The sequence below is a fragment of the Bombina bombina genome, chromosome 3 (genome assembly GCF_027579735.1).
Source record: "Bombina bombina isolate aBomBom1 chromosome 3, aBomBom1.pri, whole genome shotgun sequence".
NCBI lineage: Eukaryota > Metazoa > Chordata > Amphibia > Anura > Bombinatoridae > Bombina > Bombina bombina.
Genome location: NC_069501.1, coordinates 328,075,556 through 328,098,452, shown reverse-complemented (window position 1 = coordinate 328,098,452; position 22,897 = coordinate 328,075,556). Strand labels below are relative to the sequence as shown.

The following is a 22,897-nucleotide window of genomic DNA, read 5'->3' as shown; positions in this document are numbered from 1 at the left end:
CAGTAGAGGGTCAATCGGAGTAGATTTATAGTGGTGGGGGTCTAATGGTTAGGGGTTAATTGTAATAGGGGTGTAGCATTAAGGGATTATTAAAAGTATAGTGGTTAAGAGGTTTATTGCAGTGGGGTTCTGGCAGTTAGTGATTTAGAGCAGAGTGTCTAGCGGTTAGGCGGTTAACTATGAGAGAGGTGTAGCATTTAGGGATTAAAAGCGACAGGGGGTCTAAAATTTAGGAGTTTAATTATAGTTGGGGCTCTGGCAGTTAGTGGTTTAATGTCCATTGTTAGGGGTCATTTTTGGTGTGGTGGCTTTGCACCTATTGGTGGAGGTTGTACAGCTGCGGGGTCTATCCGTTAGGGGTTAATAGCAGTAGGTGTTCTAGTGGTTACTGCAAGAACAATGGCCGATTTCGGGAGCGTATGCCTTTTCCCCATTTTCGATGATTCTCTGGACACTGCTATTTATCAAACGCCAACAGATTTCTCTTCTAATAATAACTCCCTTTTGGCAAACTCAAGCTTGGTATCCTCTTCTTCTGGAATTATCATTTCTTTTGCAAGATGTACAGAGTCCACGGTTTCATCCTTACTTGTGGGATATTATCCTTCCTAACAGGAAGTGGCAAAGAGAGCACCCACAGCAGAGCTGTCTATATAGCTCCCCCCTTAACCCCACCCCCCAGTCATTCTCTTTGCCGGCTCTAAGCAGGAAGGGTAAAGTGAAAGAGGTGATAAACTGTTAGTTTTTATTTTATCTTCAAGCAATGATCCAGGAGGGTCAATATATGACTACCGTGGACTTAAAGGATGCGTATCTACACATTCCTATCCACAAAGATCATCACCAATTCCTCAGATTTGCCTTTCTGGAGGCGGATTTTCTAAGTCGTCAGACTTTTCATCCGGGGGAGTGGGAACTCCATCCGGAGGTGTTTGCTCAACTGATTCAGCTATGGGGCACACCAGAATTGGATTTGATGGCGTCTCGTCAGAACGCCAAACTTCCTCGTTACGGATCCAGGTCAAGGGATCCTCAGGCAGTACTGATAGATGCTCTAGCAGTACCCTGGTCGTTCAACCTGGCTTATGTGTTTCCACCTTTCCCTCTCCTTCCGCGTCTGATTGTCAGAATCAAACAGGAGAGAGCTTCAGTGATTTTGATAGCACCTGCGTGGCCACGCAGGACTTGGTATGCAGACCTGGTGGACATGTCATCTCTGCCACTGAGACGGGACCTTTTGATTCAAGGTCCATTCAAGCATCCAAATCTAATTTCTCTGCAACTGACTGCTTGGAGATTGAACGCTTGATTTTATCAAAGCGGGGTTTCTCTGAGTCGGTCATAGATACCTTGATTCAGGCTCGAAGCCTGTCACCAGGTAGATCTATCATAACATATGGCGTAAATATCTTTTTTGGTGCGAATCCAAAGGCTACTCATGGAGTAAGATCAGGATTCCTAGGATTTTGTCTTTTCTCCAAGATGGATTGGAGAAGGGGCTATCAGCTAGTTCCTTAAAGGGACAGATATCTGCTTTGTCTGTTCTGTTGCACAAGCGTCTGGCAGATGTCCCAGACGTTCAGGCTTTTTGTCAGGCATTAGTTAGAATTAAGCCTGTGTTTAAACCTGTTGCTCCGCCATGGAGTCTAAATTTAGTTCTTAAAGTTCTTCAGGAGGTTCCGTTTGAACCCATGCATTCCATAGATATTAAGCTTCTATCTTGGAAAGTTCTGTTTCTAGTTGCTATCTCTTCAGCTCTAAGAGTTTCTGAATTATCTGCATTACATTGTGACTCGCCTTATCTTGTTTTCCATGCTGATAAGGTGGTTTTACGTACCAAACCTGGGTTCTTCCCTAAGGTTGTTACTATCAGGAATATCAATCAAGAAAGTGTTGTTCCTTCTCTGTGTCCTAATCCTTCTTCTTCTAAGAAGGAACGTCTGTTGAACAACTTGGACGTGGTTCGTGCTTTGACGAAAATCTTTGGTTGCCTGCAAATAAAACTTCAGACATCTTCTTTGTTTGTTGTCTATTCTGGAACGCGTAGGGGTCAAAAGGCTACGGCTACCTCTTTCCTTTTGGCTGAAAAGCATCATCCGTTTGGCTTATGAAACTGCTGGACAGCAGCCTCCTGAAAGAATTGCAGCTCACTCTACTAGAGCGGTAGCTTCCACATGGGCTTTTAAAAATTATGCTTCTGTTGAACAGATTTGTAAGGCTGCGACTTGGTCTTCGCTTCATACCTTTTCCAAATTTGATACTTTTGCTTCTTCGGAGGCTATTTTTGGGAGAAAGGTTTTGCAAGCAGTGGTGCCTTCCGTTTAGGTTCCTGTCTTGTCCCTCCCTTCATCCGTGTCCTAAAGCTTTTGGTATTGGTATCCCACAAGTAAGGATGAAACCGTGGACTCGGTACATCTTGCAAAAGAAAACAAAATTTATGCTTACCTGATAAATTTCTTTCTTTTGCGATGTACCGAGTCCACGGCCCGCCCTGTCTATTCAAGACAGACAGTATTTTTTTGTTGAAAACTTCAGTCACCTCTGCACCTTATAGTTTCTCCTTTTTCTTCCTTCGCCATCGGTCGAATGACTGGGGGGTGGAGTTAAGGGGGGAGCTATATAGACAGCTCTGCTGTGGGTGCTCTCTTTGCCACTTCCTGTTAGGAAGGATAATATCCCACAAGTAAGCATGAAACCGTGGACTCGGTACATCGCAAAAGAAATACATTTATCAGGTAAGCATAAATTTTGTTTTCTTCATCCAATTCTACTAACATCCAACCCAGTTTTTCTAACAGACCCTTAAGGCCAATTCCATCCTCTAGTTCTTCAAGACAAACTTCATCTAATTGCCTGGATGATTTCAGGGGATCCTGGTCTGGCGATGGATTATCAGAAGAAGCTAGACTCCTCCTTCAAGATTCTTGGGCCCCTGGAACCAAAATTTTTTATTTATCCTCCTGGCTTAAATGGTATAGCTGGTGCAATTCTAGACACCTGGATCCCATTTCAGCTCCTTTAAATCAAGTTATCAACTTTTTATCTTCGCTTTTTCAGTCAGGTTTAGCTTACAGATCCATTAATATAGCTAGATCAGCTATTTCTGCCGGACATGAGTTACTTAATAATATGCCTATAGGTCAACATCCTACTATTTGTAGACTTTTAAAATCTATCCGTCTTAAACAAGATAAAAGAGTTTCTGACGTTAAGGCTATTGATTTCAATTCTAAATCTTTTTCACCTCAGGGTGTCATTTCTCCTGTTAAGTGTGGTCAGTCCACGGGTCATCATTACTTCTGGGATATTAACTCCTCCCCAACAGGAAGTGCAAGAGGATCACCCAGCAGAGCTGCTATATAGCTCCTCCCCTCTACGTCACACCCAGTCATTCTCTTGCACCCAACTAATAGATAGGATGTGTGAGAGGACTGTGGTGATTTTACTTAGTTTTTATAACTTCAATCAAAAGTTTGTTATTTTAAAACAGCACCAGAGTGTGTTGTTTCCTTCTCAGGGAGAATTTGAAGAAGAATCTACCTGAGTTTCTGTATGATTTTAACCGGAGTAGTTAAGATCATGTTGCTGTTCTCGACCATCTGAGGAGTGAGGTAAACTTCAGATCAGGGGACAGCGGGCAGGTTCACCTGCAAAGAGGTATGTAGCAGCATATTATTTTCTGAGAATGGAATTGACTAGAAAATACTGCAAATACCGATATAAAGTAAGTTCAGCCTTAAATGCAGTAGTAGCAACTGGTATCAGGCTGTCATGTATGTATATTTTCACTTCAGTATTCTGGGGAATGGCACTTCACTGGAATGATACTGTATGAATAAATCTTTAGCCTATCTTGCAGTGAGAACGGCTAGCAGCAGGCTTTCTGTGACAATTTATTTATTTGATGTTAAACGTTTTGCTGGCATGTTAAATCGTTTAATTTTTTGAGGTACTGGGTGAAAAATTGTTTTGGGCACTATTTTTATCCACTTGGCGGGCATTTAATTTAATTTATGACAGTTTACTGATCTCCCTCACTGTTGTGTGTGAGGGGGAGGGGCTTAATTTGGCGCTTTTACTACGCATCAGAAATTCAGTCACAAGTCTGTTTTTTCTTTCCTGCATGGTCCGGTTCGTCTCTACAGAGCTCAAGGGTCTTCAAAAGTTATTTTGAGGGAGGTAATCACTCACAGCAGACCTGTGAGATTGTGCTTTTGACTGTGATAAAAAACGTTATATTCTGTACATTTTTTCTGCTATTTAAGGGTTAGTTATCCATTGCTAATGGGGGCAATCCTTTGCTAAAATTGTGTTTTACCGGAAAGAATTTGATTTTTATAGTTTATTGTTACTCAACTGTCATAACTTTCTGTGCTTCTTAAAGGCACAGTACGTTTTTTTCATACTTTTTGAAAATTAAATTGAAAAGTATTTCCAAGTTGCTGGTTTAATTGCTAATGTGTTTAACATGTCTGACTCAGAGGAATATCTCTGTGCTATATGTGCTAAAGCCAAAGTGGAGCCCAATAGAAACTTATGTACTAATTGCATTGATGCTACTTTAAATAAAAGTCAATCTGTACAAATTGAACATCATTCACCAGACAACGAGAGGAAAGTTATGCCGACTAACTCCCCTCACGTGTCAGTACCTGCATCTCCCGCTCGGGAGGTGCGTGATATGGTAACGCCGAGTACTTCAGGGCGGCCATTACAAATCACATTGCAGGACATGGCTAATGTTATGACTGAAGTTTTGTCTAAATTACCAGAACTTAGAGGGAAGCGTGACCACTCTGGGGTGAGAACAGAGTGCGCTGATAATACTAGGGCCATGTCAGATACTGGGTCACAGTATGCGGAACATGAGGACGGAGAGCTTCAATCTGCAGGTGACGGTTCTGATCCCAATAGAGTGGATTCAGACATTTCTAATTTTAAGTTTAAGCTTGAAAACCTCCGCGTTCTACTAGGGGAGGTATTAGCGGCTCTGAATGATTGTAATACCGTTGCAATCCCAGAGAAATTATGTAGGCTGGATAGATACTATGCGGTACCGGCGAGTACTGACGTATTTCCTATACCTAAGAGGCTTACAGAGATAATTACTAAGGAGTGGGATAGGCCCGGTGTACCCTTTTCCCCCCCTCCTGTATTTAGAAAAATGTTCCCAATAGACGCCACCACACGGGACTTATGGCAGACGATCCCTAAGGTGGAGGGAGCGGTTTCTACTCTGGCTAAGCGTACCACTATCCCGGTGGAGGATAGCTGTGCCTTTTCAGATCCAATGGATAAAAAATTAGAGGGTTACCTTAAGAAAATGTTTGTTCAAAAAGGTTTTATATTGCAACCCCTTGCATGTATTGCGTCTGTCACGGCCGCGGCCGCTTTTTGGTCCGAGTCCCTGGAAGAGACTCTTGACTCAATTACTATTGAAGAGATTTCAAACAGGCTTAAAACACTTAAGATAGCTAATTCATTTGTTTCAGATGCCGTAGTACATTTAACTAAACTTACGGCTAAGAATTCCGGATTCGCCATTCAGGCACGCAGAGCACTGTGGCTAAAATCCTGGTCAGCTGACGTTACTTCTAAATCTAAGTTACTTAACATACCTTTCAAAGGGCAGACCTTATTCGGGCCCGGTTTGAAAGAAATTATCGCTGACATTACAGGAGGTAAAGGCCATGCCCTGCCTCAAGACAGAGCCAAACCTAGGGCTAGACAGTCTAATTTTCGTTCCTTTCGTAATTTCAAGGCAGGTGCAGCATCAACTTCCTCTGCACCAAAGCAGGAAGGAGCTGTTGCTCGTTACAGACAAGGCTGGAGACCTAACCAGTCCTGGAACAAGGGCAAGCAGGCCAGAAAACCTGCTGCTGCCCCTAAGACAGCATGAATTGAGGGCCCCCGATCCGGGAACGGATCTAGTGGGGGGCAGACTTTCTCTCTTCGCCCAGGCTTGGGCAAGAGATGTCCAGGATCCCTGGGCGTTAGAGATCATATCTCAGGGATATCTTCTGGACTTCAAATCCTCTCCCCCAAAGGGGAGATTCCATCTGTCAAGGTTGTCAACAAACCAAATAAAGAAAGAGGCGTTTCTACGCTGTGTACAAGATCTGTTACTAATGGGAGTGATCCATCCGGTTCCGCGGTCGGAACACGGACAGGGGTTTTACTCAAATCTGTTTGTGGTTCCCAAGAAAGAAGGAACCTTCAGACCAATCCTGGATTTAAAGATCCTAAACAAATTCCTAAGAGTTCCATCGTTCAAAATGGAAACTATTCGGACAATTCTACCCATGATCCAAAAGGGTCAGTACATGACCACAGTGGATTTAAAGGATGCTTACCTTCACATACCGATTCACAGAGATCATTACCGGTATCTAAGGTTTGCCTTCCTAGACAGGCATTACCAGTTTGTAGCTCTTCCATTCGGGTTGGCTACGGCTCCAAGAATCTTCACAAAGGTTCTGGGGGCTCTTCTGGCGGTGCTAAGACCGCGAGGAATTTCGGTAGCTCCATACCTAGACGACATTCTGATACAAGCTTCAAGCTTTCAAACTGCCAAGTCTCATACAGAGTTAGTACTGGCATTTCTAAGATCGCATGGGTGGAAGGTAAACGAAAAGAAGAGTTCTCTCTTTCCACTCACAAGAGTTCCCTTCTTGGGGACTCTTATAGATTCTGTAGAAATGAAGATCTACCTGACAGAAGACAGGTTAACAAAACTTCAAAACGCTTGCCGTGTCCTTCATTCCATTCAACACCCATCAGTGGTTCAATGCATGGAGGTGATCGGCTTAATGGTAGCGGCAATGGACATAGTACCCTTTGCACGCCTACACCTCAGACCGCTGCAATTGTGCATGCTAAGTCAGTGGAATGGGGATTACTCAGATTTGTCCCCTACTCTGAATCTGGATCAAGAGACCAGAAATTCTCTTCTGTGGTGGCTTTCTCGGCCACATCTGTCCAGGGGGATGCCATTCAGCAGGCCAGATTGGACGATTGTAACAACAGACGCCAGCCTGCTAGGTTGGGGCGCTGTCTGGAATTTCCTGAAGGCTCAGGGATCATGGACTCAGGAGGAGAGTCTCCTGCCAATAAACATTCTGGAATTGAGAGCAGTTCTCAATGCCCTTCTGGCTTGGCCCCAGTTAACAACGCGGGGGTTCATCAGATTTCAGTCGGACAACATCACGACTGTAGCTTACATCAACCATCAAGGAGGGACAAGAAGCTCCCTAGCGATGATAGAAGTATCAAAGATAATTCGCTGGGCAGAGTCTCACTCTTGCCACCTATCAGCAATCCACATCCCGGGAGTGGAGAACTGGGAGGCGGATTTTCTAAGTCGTCAGACTTTTCATCCGGGGGAGTGGGAACTTCATCCGGAGGTCTTTGCCCAAATACTTCGACGTTGGGGCAAACCAGAAATAGATCTCATGGCATCTCGACAGAACGCCAAGCTTCCTTGTTACGGGTCCAGATCCAGGGATCTGGGAGCGGCCCTGGTAGATGCTTTAACAGCACCTTGGACCTTCGGGAGGGCTTATGTGTTTCCACCCTTCCCGATGCTTTCTCGATTGATTGCCAGGATCAAACAGGAGAGAGCATCGGTGATTCTAATAGCGCCTGCATGGCCACGCAGGACCTGGTATGCAGATCTAGTGGACATGTCATCCTGTCCACCTTGGTCTCTGCCTCTGAGACAGGACCTTCTGATTCAGGGTCCCTTCAAACATCAAAATCTAATTTCTCTGAAGCTGACTGCCTGGAAATTGAACGCTTGATTTTATCAAAACGTGGATTTTCTGAGTCAGTAATTGATACCTTAATACAGGCTAGGAAGCCTGTTACCAGAAAGATTTACCATAAAATATGGCGTAAATACCTATATTGGTTCGAATCCAAAGGTTACTCTTGGAGTAAGGTTAGGATTCCTAGGATATTGTCTTTTCTACAAGAAGGTTTAGAAAAGGGTTTATCCGCTAGTTCCTTAAAGGGACAGATCTCAGCTCTGTCCATTCTGTTACACAAACGTCTGTCAGAAGTTCCAGACGTTCAGGCTTTTTGTCAGGCCTTGGCCAGGATTAAGCCTGTGTTTAAAATTGTTGCTCCGCCATGGAGTTTAAACTTAGTTCTTAACGTTTTACAGGGTGTTCCGTTTGAACCCCTTCATTCCATTGATATAAAATTGTTATCTTGGAAAGTTCTGTTTTTAATGGCTATTTCCTCGGCTCGAAGAGTCTCTGAGTTATCAGCCTTACATTGTGATTCTCCTTATCTGATTTTTCACTCAGACAAGGTAGTTCTGCGTACTAAACCTGGGTTCTTACCTAAGGTAGTTACTAACAGGAATATCAATCAAGAGATTGTTGTTCCATCCTTGTGTCCAAATCCTTCTTCAAAGAAGGAACGACTTCTACACAATCTGGATGTAGTTCGTGCCCTGAAATTTTATTTACAGGCAACTAAAGATTTTCGACAAACGTCTTCCCTGTTTGTCGTTTATTCTGGTCAGAGGAGAGGTCAAAAAGCTTCTGCTACCTCTCTCTCTTTTTGGCTTCGTAGCATAATACGTTTAGCTTATGAGACTGCTGGACAGCAGCCTCCTGAAAGAATTACAGCTCACTCCACTAGAGCTGTGGCTTCCACTTGGGCCTTTAAGAATGAGGCCTCTGTTGAACAGATTTGCAAGGCTGCAACTTGGTCTTCGCTTCATACTTTTTTTCCAAATTTTACAAATTTGACACTTTTGCTTCTTCGGAGGCTATTTTTGGGAGAAAGGTTCTTCAGGCAGTGGTTCCTTCCGTATAAAGATCCTGCCTGTCCCTCCCGTCATCCGTGTACTTTAGCTTTGGTATTGGTATCCCAGAAGTAATGATGACCCGTGGACTGACCACACTTAACAGGAGAAAACATAATTTATGCTTACCTGATAAATTCCTTTCTCCTGTAGTGTGGTCAGTCCACGGCCCGCCCTGTTTTTTATGGCAGGTCTAAATTTTTAAATTATACTCCAGTCACCACTGCACCCTTTAGCTTCTCCTTTCTCGTTGGTTCTTGGTCGAATGACTGGGTGTGACGTAGAGGGGAGGAGCTATATAGCAGTTCTGCTGGGTGATCCTCTTGCACTTCCTGTTGGGGAGGAGTTAATATCCCAGAAGTAATGATGACCCGTGGACTGACCACACTACAGGAGAAAGGAATTTATCAGGTAAGCATAAATTATGTTTTTTTTTCTATTTCTCGTAGAACTAAGACTTTATCTTCCTCTATTTTTTTTATGAACAACCTAAGCTTTGTGTAGTTCTTTGTCTCAAAGAATATGAACAAAGAACTTTTCTTTTCAGATCGTCCTCCCATAATCCACTTCTTATTTCATATGCTCCTCCTCACTTACCTGTTTCTTCTCCTACCATTAGTCGATGGGTGAAATGTGTTATGTCTCAAGCTGGTGTTGACAATACTTTCTCTTCACATTCTATTAGAGGAGCTTCTGCTTCTAAAGCATTTTCCAAATCTGCTTCTCTTCAAGACATTCTTAATGCTGCTGATTGGTCGTCAGATTCAGTTTTTAGACAATTTTATTTTAAACCTATTCATTCTATCCCTTTTAATTTAGTTTCTTAATTTAAACTAGCAAAATAGGAGTCTCTGTCCTTGTAATAAAATTCCGATTATCCTAACTTTGCGAAGGAATAATCTAGATTTTATTAAAGAGACAGACGAGTATTTTCCCTCCACATATTGTTTTATTATGTATTTTACCCTCCCTGTATGAAATGTATTTTATATTATTATTTTTCAGGTTTTATTTTTTGTAGCGCAAAATCCCTCTTCAGGTTTTCAAGGAACCTTTTGAGTCCATTAGAGGAGTACTCCAATCAAATTCTTCGTCGTTATCAAATGGTAAAAGATTGCTATTCTTCAATCAAGTTTGGCTTTCTTCAGCTCTTCTGTGTTTCTTTTTTCTAATGTTTTTGGGACTTCTGTTGTATTGTTCCTGGAATATCTCCGGTCTTTTTCGCATCAAAGAGGAGGAGTTTACAGTTACTGGTCATTTTATGGATTCTCGGACTTCTCTCATTGGTCATTTTTATCCATAACATCTCAAGCCTTTTTTTCATTGGTTTCTATGTTATATTCACTGTTGTCTTTGTTTATTTAAATTTACTGTCTGTTAAAATGCAGTCTGCAGTAAAGTGAAAAGATATATATAGCAAAATACTCGTCTCTGTCTCTTTAATAAAATCTAGATTTCTTCTATAAGATACGAGTCCATGGATTCATCCTTGTGGGATATTATCCTCCTGCTAACAGGAAGTGGCAAAGAGCACCACAGCAGAGCTGTCTATATAGCTCCTCCCTTGACTCCACCCCCCAGTCATTCTCTTTGCCTACTCTAAGTAATAGGAAGGGTAAAGTGAAAGAGGTGATAAAATGTTAGTTTTTATTTTCTTCAAGCAAGACTTTTTTTATTTTAAATGGTACCGGTGAGTGCTATTTTTTCCCAGGCAGCAGATGGATGAAGACTTCTGCCTGGAGACTGATGAGTCTGTTCAGTCATTTTTTTCTGGAGAGACTGTGTTAATTCAGAATTGGCTGACAGTATCCCCATGAGGGAAAGGGTAAGCAGTAATTCTAATGTATAGAGAGGGGTATTACTGGACCTGTATGTTGGGCTTTAAAAAATGGTTGACACTGATGATATGATGTTTGTGGGAAAACGTTTCTATGTTGGGAGTTAAAGATAACGTTTTTTGTGGCAAATGTTTTGACTTTATTTTAACAATGGAGGGTACACATGGCTTCACTTAGATGGGTATATGAACCCACATGGCTAGGTTTTAGACTGCTCTAGTGCGGTTATTGTTAAGGCTGTGAGACATCGAGTTAGATGGGCGGGGCCTATTTTTGCGCCTCAGTTGCGCAGTTGTTTTTCCCATGCAAGCAGCAAGCTCCAACTCCGGTGGGCCTTTCAGGAAAGTTTGGGCCTAATTGAAGGGTTAATCCGATTTTGCAGACCCCTGAGGGCAGGTAGGCGCCACAGCAGGGCTGTGGCGAGGTGCAGGGGGTGTTTTTGTTTAACGTTTTTAGTACAACTTTTTTGTTCTTAAGGGTTAAGTATTCCTTTCCTTGTGGGGCAATCTTAGCTGACAAGTTGGGATACATTTATCATAAAATTGAGATAATTTTATCGTTTTAAAGCAGTTTTGGAAAAATTGTATGCTTTTTTTTCTCTTAAAGGCGCAGTACCGTTTTTTCAGATTGTTATTTTTTTTCACAAAATAAAGTGTTTTCAAGCCTGTTTGTGGTCAATACTAGCCTGTTTTAACATGTCTGACATTGAGGAAAGCCAATGTTCTTTAGAAGCCATTGTGGAACCCCCACTTCAAATGTGTCCCTCATGTACTGAAAGGGCCTTACATTGCAAAGAACAAATTTTAGCTGATAAAAGTATGTCTCAGGATGATTCTCAGTCAGAAGAGAATCAAAATATTGGTAGACTAGTACTCCAGTGACAACTAATATCACTATAGTACTTATAAGAGGCGCCTAGGAGTAACAAACAGATACAAGTAGATGAATTAGATAAATGGTCTATAAATGACTATAGGCAAGAATATACAATGATATCTATAATATACAAACTATCATCCAATAAGGGATGGCATGTGAAGGCAAAGTCCTTAATATCCGTGATGTAAAGTCCCAGAAGAGATGTTCCGGACAGGCCGCTCCTCTAGGGTGTCACGCCACGACACAGGGAAAAAGGAATCTAGACAAATCAGAATAGAGGGCGCCACATGGTGCAGATCAGATGGTAAATGACAGTACAAGCAATGAGGACAAAAGAATCCTACTCACGAGATGTAGAGCACAGATGTGCAAAACCAGCAATCCGGAACCACTCGTCGTCCGGTAGACCAATAGAGATAATCACAAGGGCAAATCCTCGTCTCACCAGGGAGAGTCCAGGGATGCCTAAAGCAGGAGTCAGTCAGCAGAGAAGAAATCCAACGGTGACCAGTCCCACACCTCAAACAGCTAGAAAGGAGACTAGACCAGCTCTCATAACTCCTAAATTCAACTTGAAATAGAGTCTTTTTAGTACTTTGGTAATCCCAGTAGAGAGTAGTATTACAATTATAGGAGTGAACAGTAAGATTTTCAGGTGCAGAAACGAAAGACACCCATCCACATATAGCAGATAGCCAAACCAGTACTGAAAACTATCAGCAGAGGTAATGGTATATAAGAGTATATCGTCGATCTTCTCAAGGTAAATTATTTCTTAACACCAAACAAACCATGTTAACTGCTCATCTGCTACCATCAAACCTGGGTCAAAGGTTTGATGGTAGCAGATGAGCAGTTAACATGGTTTGTTTGGTGTTAAGAAATAATTTACCTTGAGAAGATCGACGATATACTCTTATATACCATTACCTCTGCTGATAGTTTTCAGTACTGGTTTGGCTATCTGCTATATGTGGATGGGTGTCTTTCGTTTCTGCACCTGAAAATCTTACTGTTCACTCCTATAATTTTAATACTACTCTCTACTGGGATTACCAAAGTACTAAAAAGACTCTATTTCAAGTTGAATTTAGGAGTTATGAGAGCTGGTCTAGTCTCCTTTCTAGCTGTTTGAGGTGTGGGACTGGTCACCGTTGGATTTCTTCTCTGCTGACTGACTCCTGCTTTAGGCATCCCTGGACTCTCCCTGGTGAGACGAGGATTCGCCCTTGTGATTATCTCTATTGGTCTACCGGACGACGAGTGGTTCCGGATTGCTGGTTTTGCACATCTGTGCTCTAAATCTCGTGAGTAGGATTCTTTTGTCCTCATTGCTTGTACTGTCATTTACCATCTGATCTGCACCATGTGGCGCCCTCTATTCTGATTTGTCTAGAAGAGAATCAGGTTATGACATCTACTTCTCCCCAAGTGTCACAACCTTTAACGCCCGCCCAAGCGACGCCAAGTACTTCTAGTGCGTCTAATTCTTTCACCCTGCAAGATATGGCTGCAGTTATGTCTACTACCCTTACAGAGGTATTATCTAAACTGCCTGGTTTACAGGGTAAGCGCAGTAGGTCCGGTATTAGAGTAAATGCTGAGCCCTCTGATGCTTTATTGGCCATCTCCGATGTACCCTCACAGTGTTCTGATTTGGGGGTAGGGGAATTGCTGTCTGAGGGCGAGCTTTCTGATTCAGGAAAGATGTTCCCTCAAACACACTCGGATATGATGGCCTTTAAGTTTAAGCTTGAACACCTCCGCTTGTTGCTCAGGGAGGTTTTAGCGACTCTGGATGATTGTGACCCTATTGTCATCCCGCCAGAGAAACTGTGTAAAATGGATAAATATCTAGAGGTCCCTACTTATACTAATGTTTTTCCAGTCCCTAGAAGCATTTCAGACATTGTTACTAAGGAATGGGATAGACCAGGCATTCCGTTCTCTCCCCCTCCTACTTTTAAGAAAATGTTTCCCATATCTGACACCATTCGGGATTCGTGGCAGACAGTCCCTAAGGTGGAGGGAGCTATTTCTACCCTGGCTAAGCCTACAACTATACCTATTGAGGACAGTTGTGCTTTCAAAATCCTACGGATAAAAAATTAGAAGGGCTTCTAAAGAAGTTGTTTGTTCATCAGGGTTTTCTTCTGCAACCTATAGCGTGCATTGTTCCAGTAACTACTGCAGCAGCTTTTTGGTTTGGGGCTCTAGAGGAGTCTCTTAAGGTTAAGACCCCATTAGATGATATTTTGGATAGAATTAAGGCTCTCAAGCTAGCAAATTCTTTTATTACAGATGCCGCTTTCCAAATGGCTAAATTAGCGGCTAAGAATGCAGGCTTTGCCATTTTAGCGCGTAGAGCGTTATGGCTTAAGTCATGGTCTGCTGATGTGTCATCTAAATCCAAGCTTTTAGCTATTCCCTTTAAGGGTAAGACCCTATTCGGGCCTGAACTTAAGGAGATCATTTCTGACATTACTGGAGGTAAAGGTCATGCCCTTCCTCAGGACAAGACGGTTAAAATGAGGACCAAACAGAATAATTTTTGCTCCTTTCGAAACTTTAAAGGCGGTCCCTCTACTTCCTCATCCGCCTCCAAGCAGGTTGGGAACTTTGCTCAATCCAAGTCAGTCTGGAGACCTAACCAGACCTGGAATAAAGGTAAACAGGCCAAGAAGCCCACTGCTGCTACCAAGACAGCATGAAGGGGCAGCCCCCGATCCGGGACCGGATCTAGTAGGGGGCAGACTTTCTCTCTTCACTCAGGCTTGGGCAAGAGATGTTCAGGATTCCTGGGCATTAGAAATTGTGACCCAGGGGTATCATCTAGAATTCAAAGATTCTCTCCCAAGGGGGAGATTTCATCTTTCACGTTTGTCTGTAAACCAGACAAAAAGAGAGGCGTTCTTATGCTTTGTAGAAGACCTATATACCATGGGTGTAATCTGCCCAGTTCCAAAAGTAGAACAGGGGCAGGGGTTTTACTCCAATCTGTTTGTGGTTCCCAAAAAAGAGGGAACCTTCAGACCGATTTTAGATCTCAAAACTCTAAACAAATTTCTCAGAGTCCCATCCTTCAAGATGGAGACCATACGAACAATTTTACCAATGATCCAGGAGGGTCAATATATGACCACCGTGGATTTGAAGGATGCGTATCTTCACATTCCTATCCACAAAGATCATCACCAGTTCCTCAGGTTCGCCTTCCTGGGCAAACATTACCAGTTTGTGGCCCTTCCTTTTGGGTTGGCCACAGCTCCCAGAATTTTCACAAAGGTGCTAGGGTCCCTTCTGGCGGTTCTAAGGCTGCGGGGCATAGCAGTGGCGCCCTATCTGGACGATATTTTGATTCAGGCGTCAACTTACCATCTAGCCAAATCTCACACGGACATCGTGTTGGCTTTTCTAAGAGCTCACAGGTGGAAGGGGAACATAAAAAAGAGTTCACTTGTTCCTCTGACAAGAGTTCCATTCCTGGGAACTCTGATCAACTTGGTAAACATGAATATTTTTCTGACGGAGATCAGAAAATCAAAGATCTTAACCACTTGCCGAGCACTTCATTCCATTCCTCGGCCATCAGTGGCTCAGTGTATGGAGGTAATTGGACTAATGGTAGCGGCAATGGACATAGTTCCGTTTGCTCGCTTACATCTCAGACCACTGCAGCTGTGCATGCTCAGACAGTGGAATGGGGATTATGCGGATTTATCTCTGCGGATAAATCTGGATCTAGAGACCAGAGACTCTCTTCTTTGGTGGTTGTCACAGGATCATCTGTCCAAGGGAATGTGCTTCCGCAGGCCAGCATGGGTCATAGTGACGACGGACGCCAGCCTCTTGGGCTGGGGTGCAGTCTGGAATTCCCTGAAGGCTCAGGGTGTGTGGACTCAGGAGGAGTCCTTACTACCAATAAATATTCTGGAACTGAGAGCGATATTCAACACGCTTCAAGCGTGGCCTCAGCTGGCTTCGGCCAAATTCATAAGATTCCAGTCGGACAGTATCATGACTGTAGCATATATCAATCACCAAGGGGGAACAAAGAGTTCTCTAGCGATGATAGAGGTTTCCAAAATAATTAAATGGGCAGAGAATCACTCTTGCCATCTATCAGCAATATATATCCCAGGAGTGGAGAACTGGGAAGCGGATTTTCTAAGTCGTCAGACTTTTCATCCGGGGGAGTGGGAACTCCTTCCGGAGGTGTTTGCAAAATTGATTCATCAATGGGGCACACCGGAATTGGATCTGATGGCATCTCGTCAGAATGCCAAACTTCCTTGTTACGGGTCCAGATCAAGGGATCCTCAAGCAGTACTGATAGATGCTCTAGCAGTACCGTGGTCATTCAACTTGGCTTATGTGTTTCCTCCTTTTCATCTTCTACCTCGTCTGATTGCAAGAATCAAACAGGAGAGGGCTTTGGTAATATTGATAGCGCCTGCGTGGCCTCTCTGCCACCGTGGAAACTGCCACTGAGACAGGAGCTTCTCATTCAGGGTCGGTTCCAACATCCGAATCTAGTTTCTCTGTAGCTGACTGACTGGAGATTGAACGCTTGATTCTATCTAAGCGGGGATTCTCTGAGTCGGTCATTGATACCTTGGTTCAGGCTCGGAAGCCTGTCACTAGGAAAATTTATCATAAGATATGGCGTAAATATCTTTATTGGTGCGAATCAAAAGGCTACTCATGGAGTAAGATCAGGATTCCTAGGATTTTGTCCTTTCTCCAAGAAGGATTGGAGAAGGGGTTATCAGCTAGTTCCTTAAAGGGACAGATTTCTGCCTTGTCAATCTTACTACACAAGCGTCTGGCAGATGTCCCAGACATTCAATCGTTTTGTCAGGCTTTGGTTAGAATTAAGCCTGTGTTTAAACCTGTTGCTCCGCCATGGAGTTTGAATTTAGTTCTTAATGTTCTTCAAGGGGTTCCGTTTGAACCCATGCATTCCTTAGATATTAAACTTCTATCTTGGAAAGTTCTGTTTTTAGTTGCTATCTCTTCTGCTCGAAGAGTTTCTGAGCTATCTGCGTTACAATGCGACTCGCCTTATCTTATATTCCATTCTGATAAGGTGGTTTTGCGTACTAAACCTGGATTCCTTCCTAAGGTTATTTCAAATAAGAATATTAATCAGGAAATTGTTGTTCCTTCTCTGTGTCCTAACCCTTCTTCTAAGAAGGAGCGTCTGTTACATAACTTGGACGTGGTTTTACTTGCAAGCGACCAAGGATTTCCGTCAAACATCTTCTCTGTTTGTTGTCTATTCTGGAAAGCGTAGAGTTCAAAAAGCTACGGGTCCCTTCTTTCTTTTTGGCTGAAAAGCATCATCCGTTTGGCATACGAGACTGCTGGACAGCAGCCTCCTGAAAAAATTACAGCTCATTCTACTAGAGCGGTGGCTTCCACATGGGCTTTTAGAAACGATGCTTCTGTTGAACAGATTTGTAAGGCTGCGACTTGGTCTTCCCTTCATACCTTTTCAAAATTTTTCAAATTTGATACTTTTGCTTCTTCTGAGGCTGTTTTTGTGAGAAAAGTTCTTCAAGCAGTGGTGCCTTCTGTTTAGGTATCTGTCTTGTCCCTGCCGTTCATCCATGTCCTGTAGCTTTGGTATTGTATCCCACAAGTAAAGGATGAATCCGTGGACTCGTCGTATCTTATAGAAGAAAAGGAAATTTATGCTTACCTGATAAATTGATTTCTTCTATGATACGACGAGTCCACGGCCCGCCCTGTCAATTTAAGACAGATTATATTTTTTTATTTTAAACTTCGGTCACCTCTGCACCTTTTAGTTTCTCATTTTTCTTCCTATACCTTCGGTCGAATGACTGGGGGCTGGAGTCAAGGGAGGAGCTATATAGACAGCTCTGCTGTGGTGCTCTTTGCCACTTCCTGTTAGTAGGAGGATAATATCCCACAAGTAAAGGATGAATCTGTGGACTCGTCGTATCATAGAAGAAATCAATTTATCAGGTAAGCATAAATTTACTTTTTATGCCTCAGGGTGTGAGCAGGATAGAGACAATTTATGAAATAATTGTAAACAGACATACAACTAAAAAAAGATTGCTCTTCCCTGTGTTTAAAGTGAAAAATGACTGCTTTAAGAGAATAACATCAAATGATATCATATCAGAGTTGGCATAACCACATTCATACTTTACCTTTATTAATTAAACAAGCAACCAATCATACCAGCTGCATAGTTTTTTAAAACACTTAAACCTAGTCTATCTGGTTTTAACTAGCTTACCTTAACCTAAATGATCTAATTTGTATCGATACTTAGGTACTTTGCACTCAGCAGCTTAGAAGTTCATTGTAATAGTAGAAATAAAGTGGCTACCGGATTGAAGGGGCCTGGTTGATATTTATTCTCTAGTCTGCTGCAGTAGTTCCATTACTTATTTGCAAATACATATTTTACTCTATGTAGTGTCAAGGTTTAAGTGTTTTTAAAAATATGCAGCTGGTATGATTGGTTGCTTGTTTAATTAATAAAGGAATAGTATGAATGTGGTTTTGCCAGCTCTGATATATTATCATTTGATGTTATTCTCTTAAAGCAGTCATTTTTCACTTTAAACACAGGGAAGAACAATCTTTTTTTCAGTTGCATGTCTGTTTACAATTATTTAATAATTATCCTTTCTACTGCTACTACAGTAGGCAAAAGGTTTGTAACATTAGTGGTTTAGTGTCTATTTTATTATTTCAAAATGTGCTTGTGTGTTACGGTGTAGTTAAAGGGTTGATCTTTCTTTAAATTTATACTCTCTATCTTAGGAATGTCTGGTCACGATGGTTATTTGGTTCTGATGTGGACTGCGGTATCAGGGGGCCTGCCACCTAACGAAACAACATTTCCTACAATATTGAAGGAAGAAGGTTACACTACTGGTATCATAGGTGTGTTTCAATCAAGGAAAATAAGCCATTTCCACATTTTTTGTCATGTTTTATACCATTTTTATGGAAGTAGAGGTAAAATGTTTTGTAGTTGTGATTTCCATTGCTTAGATGCAAACATTTTTTTCCCTCAGTATGCTCTTATAGAAAGTTACAATGAATGAGACCAATAAAATGAGGTGCATATAATAACATAAATAAATGTGGAAGTTTTTATTACTGGATGATCTTTCTGAATCATGACAGTTTTTTTTAACTTCCAGGTCCCTTTAAAAGGGACACTGAATACATTTCATACACCTCCCTCTAATCATGGGTGCTGCCATTTTGAAACCTAGGTTACACCTCAGGTATCTGAAGGAGTGTTGCTGCACATGTGCGAACATGTCACTAATGGAATGTAGTGAAAGATTTTGCAGCACCCATGGTTAGAGGGAAATAGGGAAAAATGTCAATCTATGTTTATAAAATGTAAATCTCACCAGAGCAGTGAGCTCTTGATCATCGGGCTCATATTCTTTAAGCTCACAAAGTTTTTTTGTATCTTTTAGAACAATTAAAAAGTGTAGTATGATAAACCTTGTCACAGTTCTAAGACCGGACTTCCACCTCACTGCTTACAATTAGCTCCATGCTTTCTGTATGAGACTCTTTCAGAAGATTATCACCAATTTGGGCACATGTTGTCAAATAGGTTTGCCAACCCTGTGTACTTTTTTAATTTGATGAAATTATATTAAAAGGAAAATACTGTAAACCAATTAGTATATAATGGTACTGCTGCAAAAAGTGTATCAAGAAAAACCTTTATATTGTATTTAGAATAACTTCAGTCAATCTTAGTTAGCAAAGAAGCATAATGGTATATTCTACGTTAAGCACTAATTCTAGGTGACACCTTTAGCTAAGAGCTGTGACTTACCAAGGTCCTCAGACATCAGGCTGAGATTATGTGCACTAGATAGTAGACTCCTGTTCAAGACCCTGTATTCTACTTACTTAGGTTTCAGAGAATGAGATAGAAGTGAAGCGTTAAACTTAAATGGACATTGTACTCAAAGATCACCCACATGACAAAATCAGATCTTAAAAGCTGTTTAAATTTAACTAATGTACCAGTATCTGCGGTGCACTTCCTAACAGGATCATTACTGATACTGTTTTTTTTATTTAATTTTTAACATATTTTACATGCAATGAGAAGAAATTCAACTTATTAGATGCTACTCTTTTATAAGGGTGAATATTTTGAGTATAATGTTCCTTTGATGCACCATGTCAATTAGGGATTTGTGCTCAGTTGCTAAAAAAAGACTACAAGTGATTTTCATGAAATTCCAAAAAAATTACAACAAATTATATCAATGTTTCAAAACAGTTTACACTAGTCTGAATAAAAAATCGCATTAAAGGGACACTTAAGTCAAAATTAAACTTTCATGATTCAGATAGAGCAGGCAATTTTAAACAACTTTCCTATTTACTTCTGTCATGAGATGCAGGACATATGCAGGACACAGCAATGATGGTACAACTCTATTTTATTACAGAGCATAGCAATACACATCCAGACAGGTTGATTGTACTAAACTAACTGCGACACAGACACCGGACCTAAGCCCCGCCCACATGCTAGTGACATCACATCCTGCTATCATCACATCTTCCCCTTTTTCAAAGGCAAAGCATACATTCGCATATATTAAATAACAAGGTACACCAACAGGGTATACAACAACATTTTGTTTTAGAACATTATAAAAACAGATAGATTAGAAAACATGAACAAATAAATTACATCCTGACTTGGACATCGGGGTAGACTACCCTAGTCCACAGTGACCATGGGATTATTCTGCCCATACTTCCGGTCACTGTTCTAGCTAAAGTCAGTCCCTGTATCGGGCCGGAAGCCTCACCACTCTTCCGCTTGATGTAACTTTGCATGAACTGTCCTCTGATACAGAAGATGGTGAACAAGAGTCTGCTGGAGGCAAAGATATATCCCCGCTATGATCTTGCTGAGGGGAAGGCACCTCTCTTAGAACAGGAGATCCCACCGGCGGTGGTACTGAGGTATCCGGTTCCAGACTCTCAGGTACAGGCTGAAGATGTCTTCGGTTACGGCGTGTAACCGTCCCTCCCTCTGTAAGGACTGTGTAAGACCTTGGTTCTGGAGAGCGGCCCACTACCGTAGCAGGCGTCTTCCATTTCTTCTCATCATCCAGTTTAATTCTGACACTTTGGCCCGCTTTCAGTTCCTGTAAAGGCCTGACAGAATGTCTCCTGTCGTAGAAGAAACGATAACCCTTTTTGGCCTCTTCATCCCTCCTAAGGACTTCGTCCCGAGGAACAGGGCCAGGCGGCTTGAAGACACCCACTGAGGGTAAAGTGGTGCGAATCTGGCGTCCTAGCATCAGCTGTGCCGGGCTAAACCCGGTGGCTTGAATGGGCGTCGCCCTGTATGACAAGAGGGCTAGGTACGGTTCAGATTGCTTTAGAATGAATTTTGTTGTTTGAACTGCCCTTTCAGCCATTCCGTTGGCCTGCGGATAATGTGGACTTGACGTGGAATGTACAAAATCATATTCCCTGCTGAAAGCACTGAACTCTGTAGAAGCGAACTGCATGCCATTATCACTCACCAGCTCCATTGGAATGCCCCAGCGGGCGAACAAGCTCTTCAGGCGAATGATAACGGCCTGACTTGTGATATCATTCAGGGGTGCTATTTCCAAATACCTGGAATAGTAGTCGATAACAACAAGAAACTTTTTCCCGTGCAGTTCGCACAAATCAGCAGCTATTTTCTGCCACGGCCCCGCAGGCAGCGGAGTAGACATTAAGGGCTCCCTTCTCTGAGTAGGCCGGCGTTCCCGGCAAAAGGCACATTTAGACACGTGATTTGCAATGTCGGAGCTGATCCCAGGCCACCACACAGCTGTAGCTGCTCTTTCTCTGCACTTTGTAATGCCTAAGTGGCCATCGTGAATCCTGTTTAACATCTCCTTCCTCATGCTGACGGGAATTACAATACGGTCTTGGAACAGCACCAACCCCTCCAGCTCCGTGAGCTGCGACCTCTCTGGCTGGTAAGCATTTAAAGACATCCAGGCTGCCCGGCTCTCGGGCCAGCCATCTCTTATGTACCTTATAACTTCTTGCAGATCTGTGTCCAAATATGTCTCTTTCTTTATCTCTTCCAGTTTCCTTGAAGAAATGGACTTAGAGGCCAGAACTGAATCAACATACACTTTTACATCCGACTCTGTGGAGGATTCTTCAGCAGCAGCCAGCGGGAGCCTGGACAGTGTATCTGCCACAACCAGCTGCTTCCCCGGCACATGCACTGCCTGAACATTGAACCTGAGTAGTCTCATTAAAAGTCTCTGGCATCTCAAGGGTGTTTTGTCGATGTCATAAGAATTGATAAGAGGGACTAGCGGTTTGTGGTCAGTTTCCAGACTAAATTTCTCCAAACCCACTAGATAACGCTGAAAGCGCTCACAGGCCCAAACTGCAGCCAGGCACTCTTTCTCAATTTGAGCGTATTTTGACTCCGCAGCCGTCAGTGTGCGGGAACAGTAGGCGATGGGCTGTAGTTTGTTGTCATTCAGCTGCAGGAGTGCAGCCCCCAACCCATAACTGCTTGCATCAGCACTAACCACAGTCTTTTTTGAAGGGTCGTAGAACCCCAGCACTGGGGCAGACCCCAGCAGGGACTTAGCATGCAGGAACGCTTTTTCTTGTGAGGGTCCCCAGACCCAGGCAACATCTTTCTTAAGCAACTCTGTGATAGGGTGCAAAACTGTAGATAAATCTGGAAGAAACTTGCCCACGTAATTTACAAGGCCCAATATCTGTCTCAGCTCATGTACATCAGAAGGGCTTTTCATCTGTTCGATAGCCCGAATTTTCTCGGGGTCCGGCTTGATGCCATCCCCGTTGATGATATGCCCAAAGTAGCATAATTCAGTTTTCCTAAAATGACATTTTTCTTTATTCAGCTTCAGCCCAGACTCTTTGATAGCCTGCAGCACACAACTCAAACGCTGATCATGCTCCTCCACTGTAGACCCATACACTAGAATGTCGTCCATGACGACTGCTGTGCCCACGTGGCCACTCAGGAGAGAACTCATTTCCCTCTGAAAGATCTCAGGAGCGGAGGATATCCCAAAGGGAAGTCTGCAGAAACAGAACCGACCTACCGGAGTGATAAAGGTAGTCAGTTTGCGGCACTTTGGATCCAGGGGGATCTGCCAAAAGCCGCTAGAAGCGTCTAATGTGGAAAAGAACTTCGCCCCAGCCAACTTCGGGGCTATATCTTCCAGTGTCGGCAGCACAAATCTCTCCCTCTTCACTGCCTCATTCAACCTTTTCAGGTCCACACAGATGCGCACCTTTCCGTTTTTCTTTGCAACTGGAACAATGG

General features: G+C 42.7%; 1 protein-coding gene across 1 annotated transcript in view; it reads left to right on the top strand.

Moving 5' to 3' along the window:
* Window positions 1-22,897, top strand: part of LOC128653253 (arylsulfatase D) — a 290,960-nt gene that overhangs the window by 37,859 nt on the left and 230,204 nt on the right. The window contains exon 4 of the mRNA XM_053706442.1: window positions 18,340-18,462. Within this exon, the coding sequence (XP_053562417.1) occupies window positions 18,340-18,462 (123 nt within the window). The remainder of the gene's footprint in view (window positions 1-18,339; window positions 18,463-22,897) is intronic.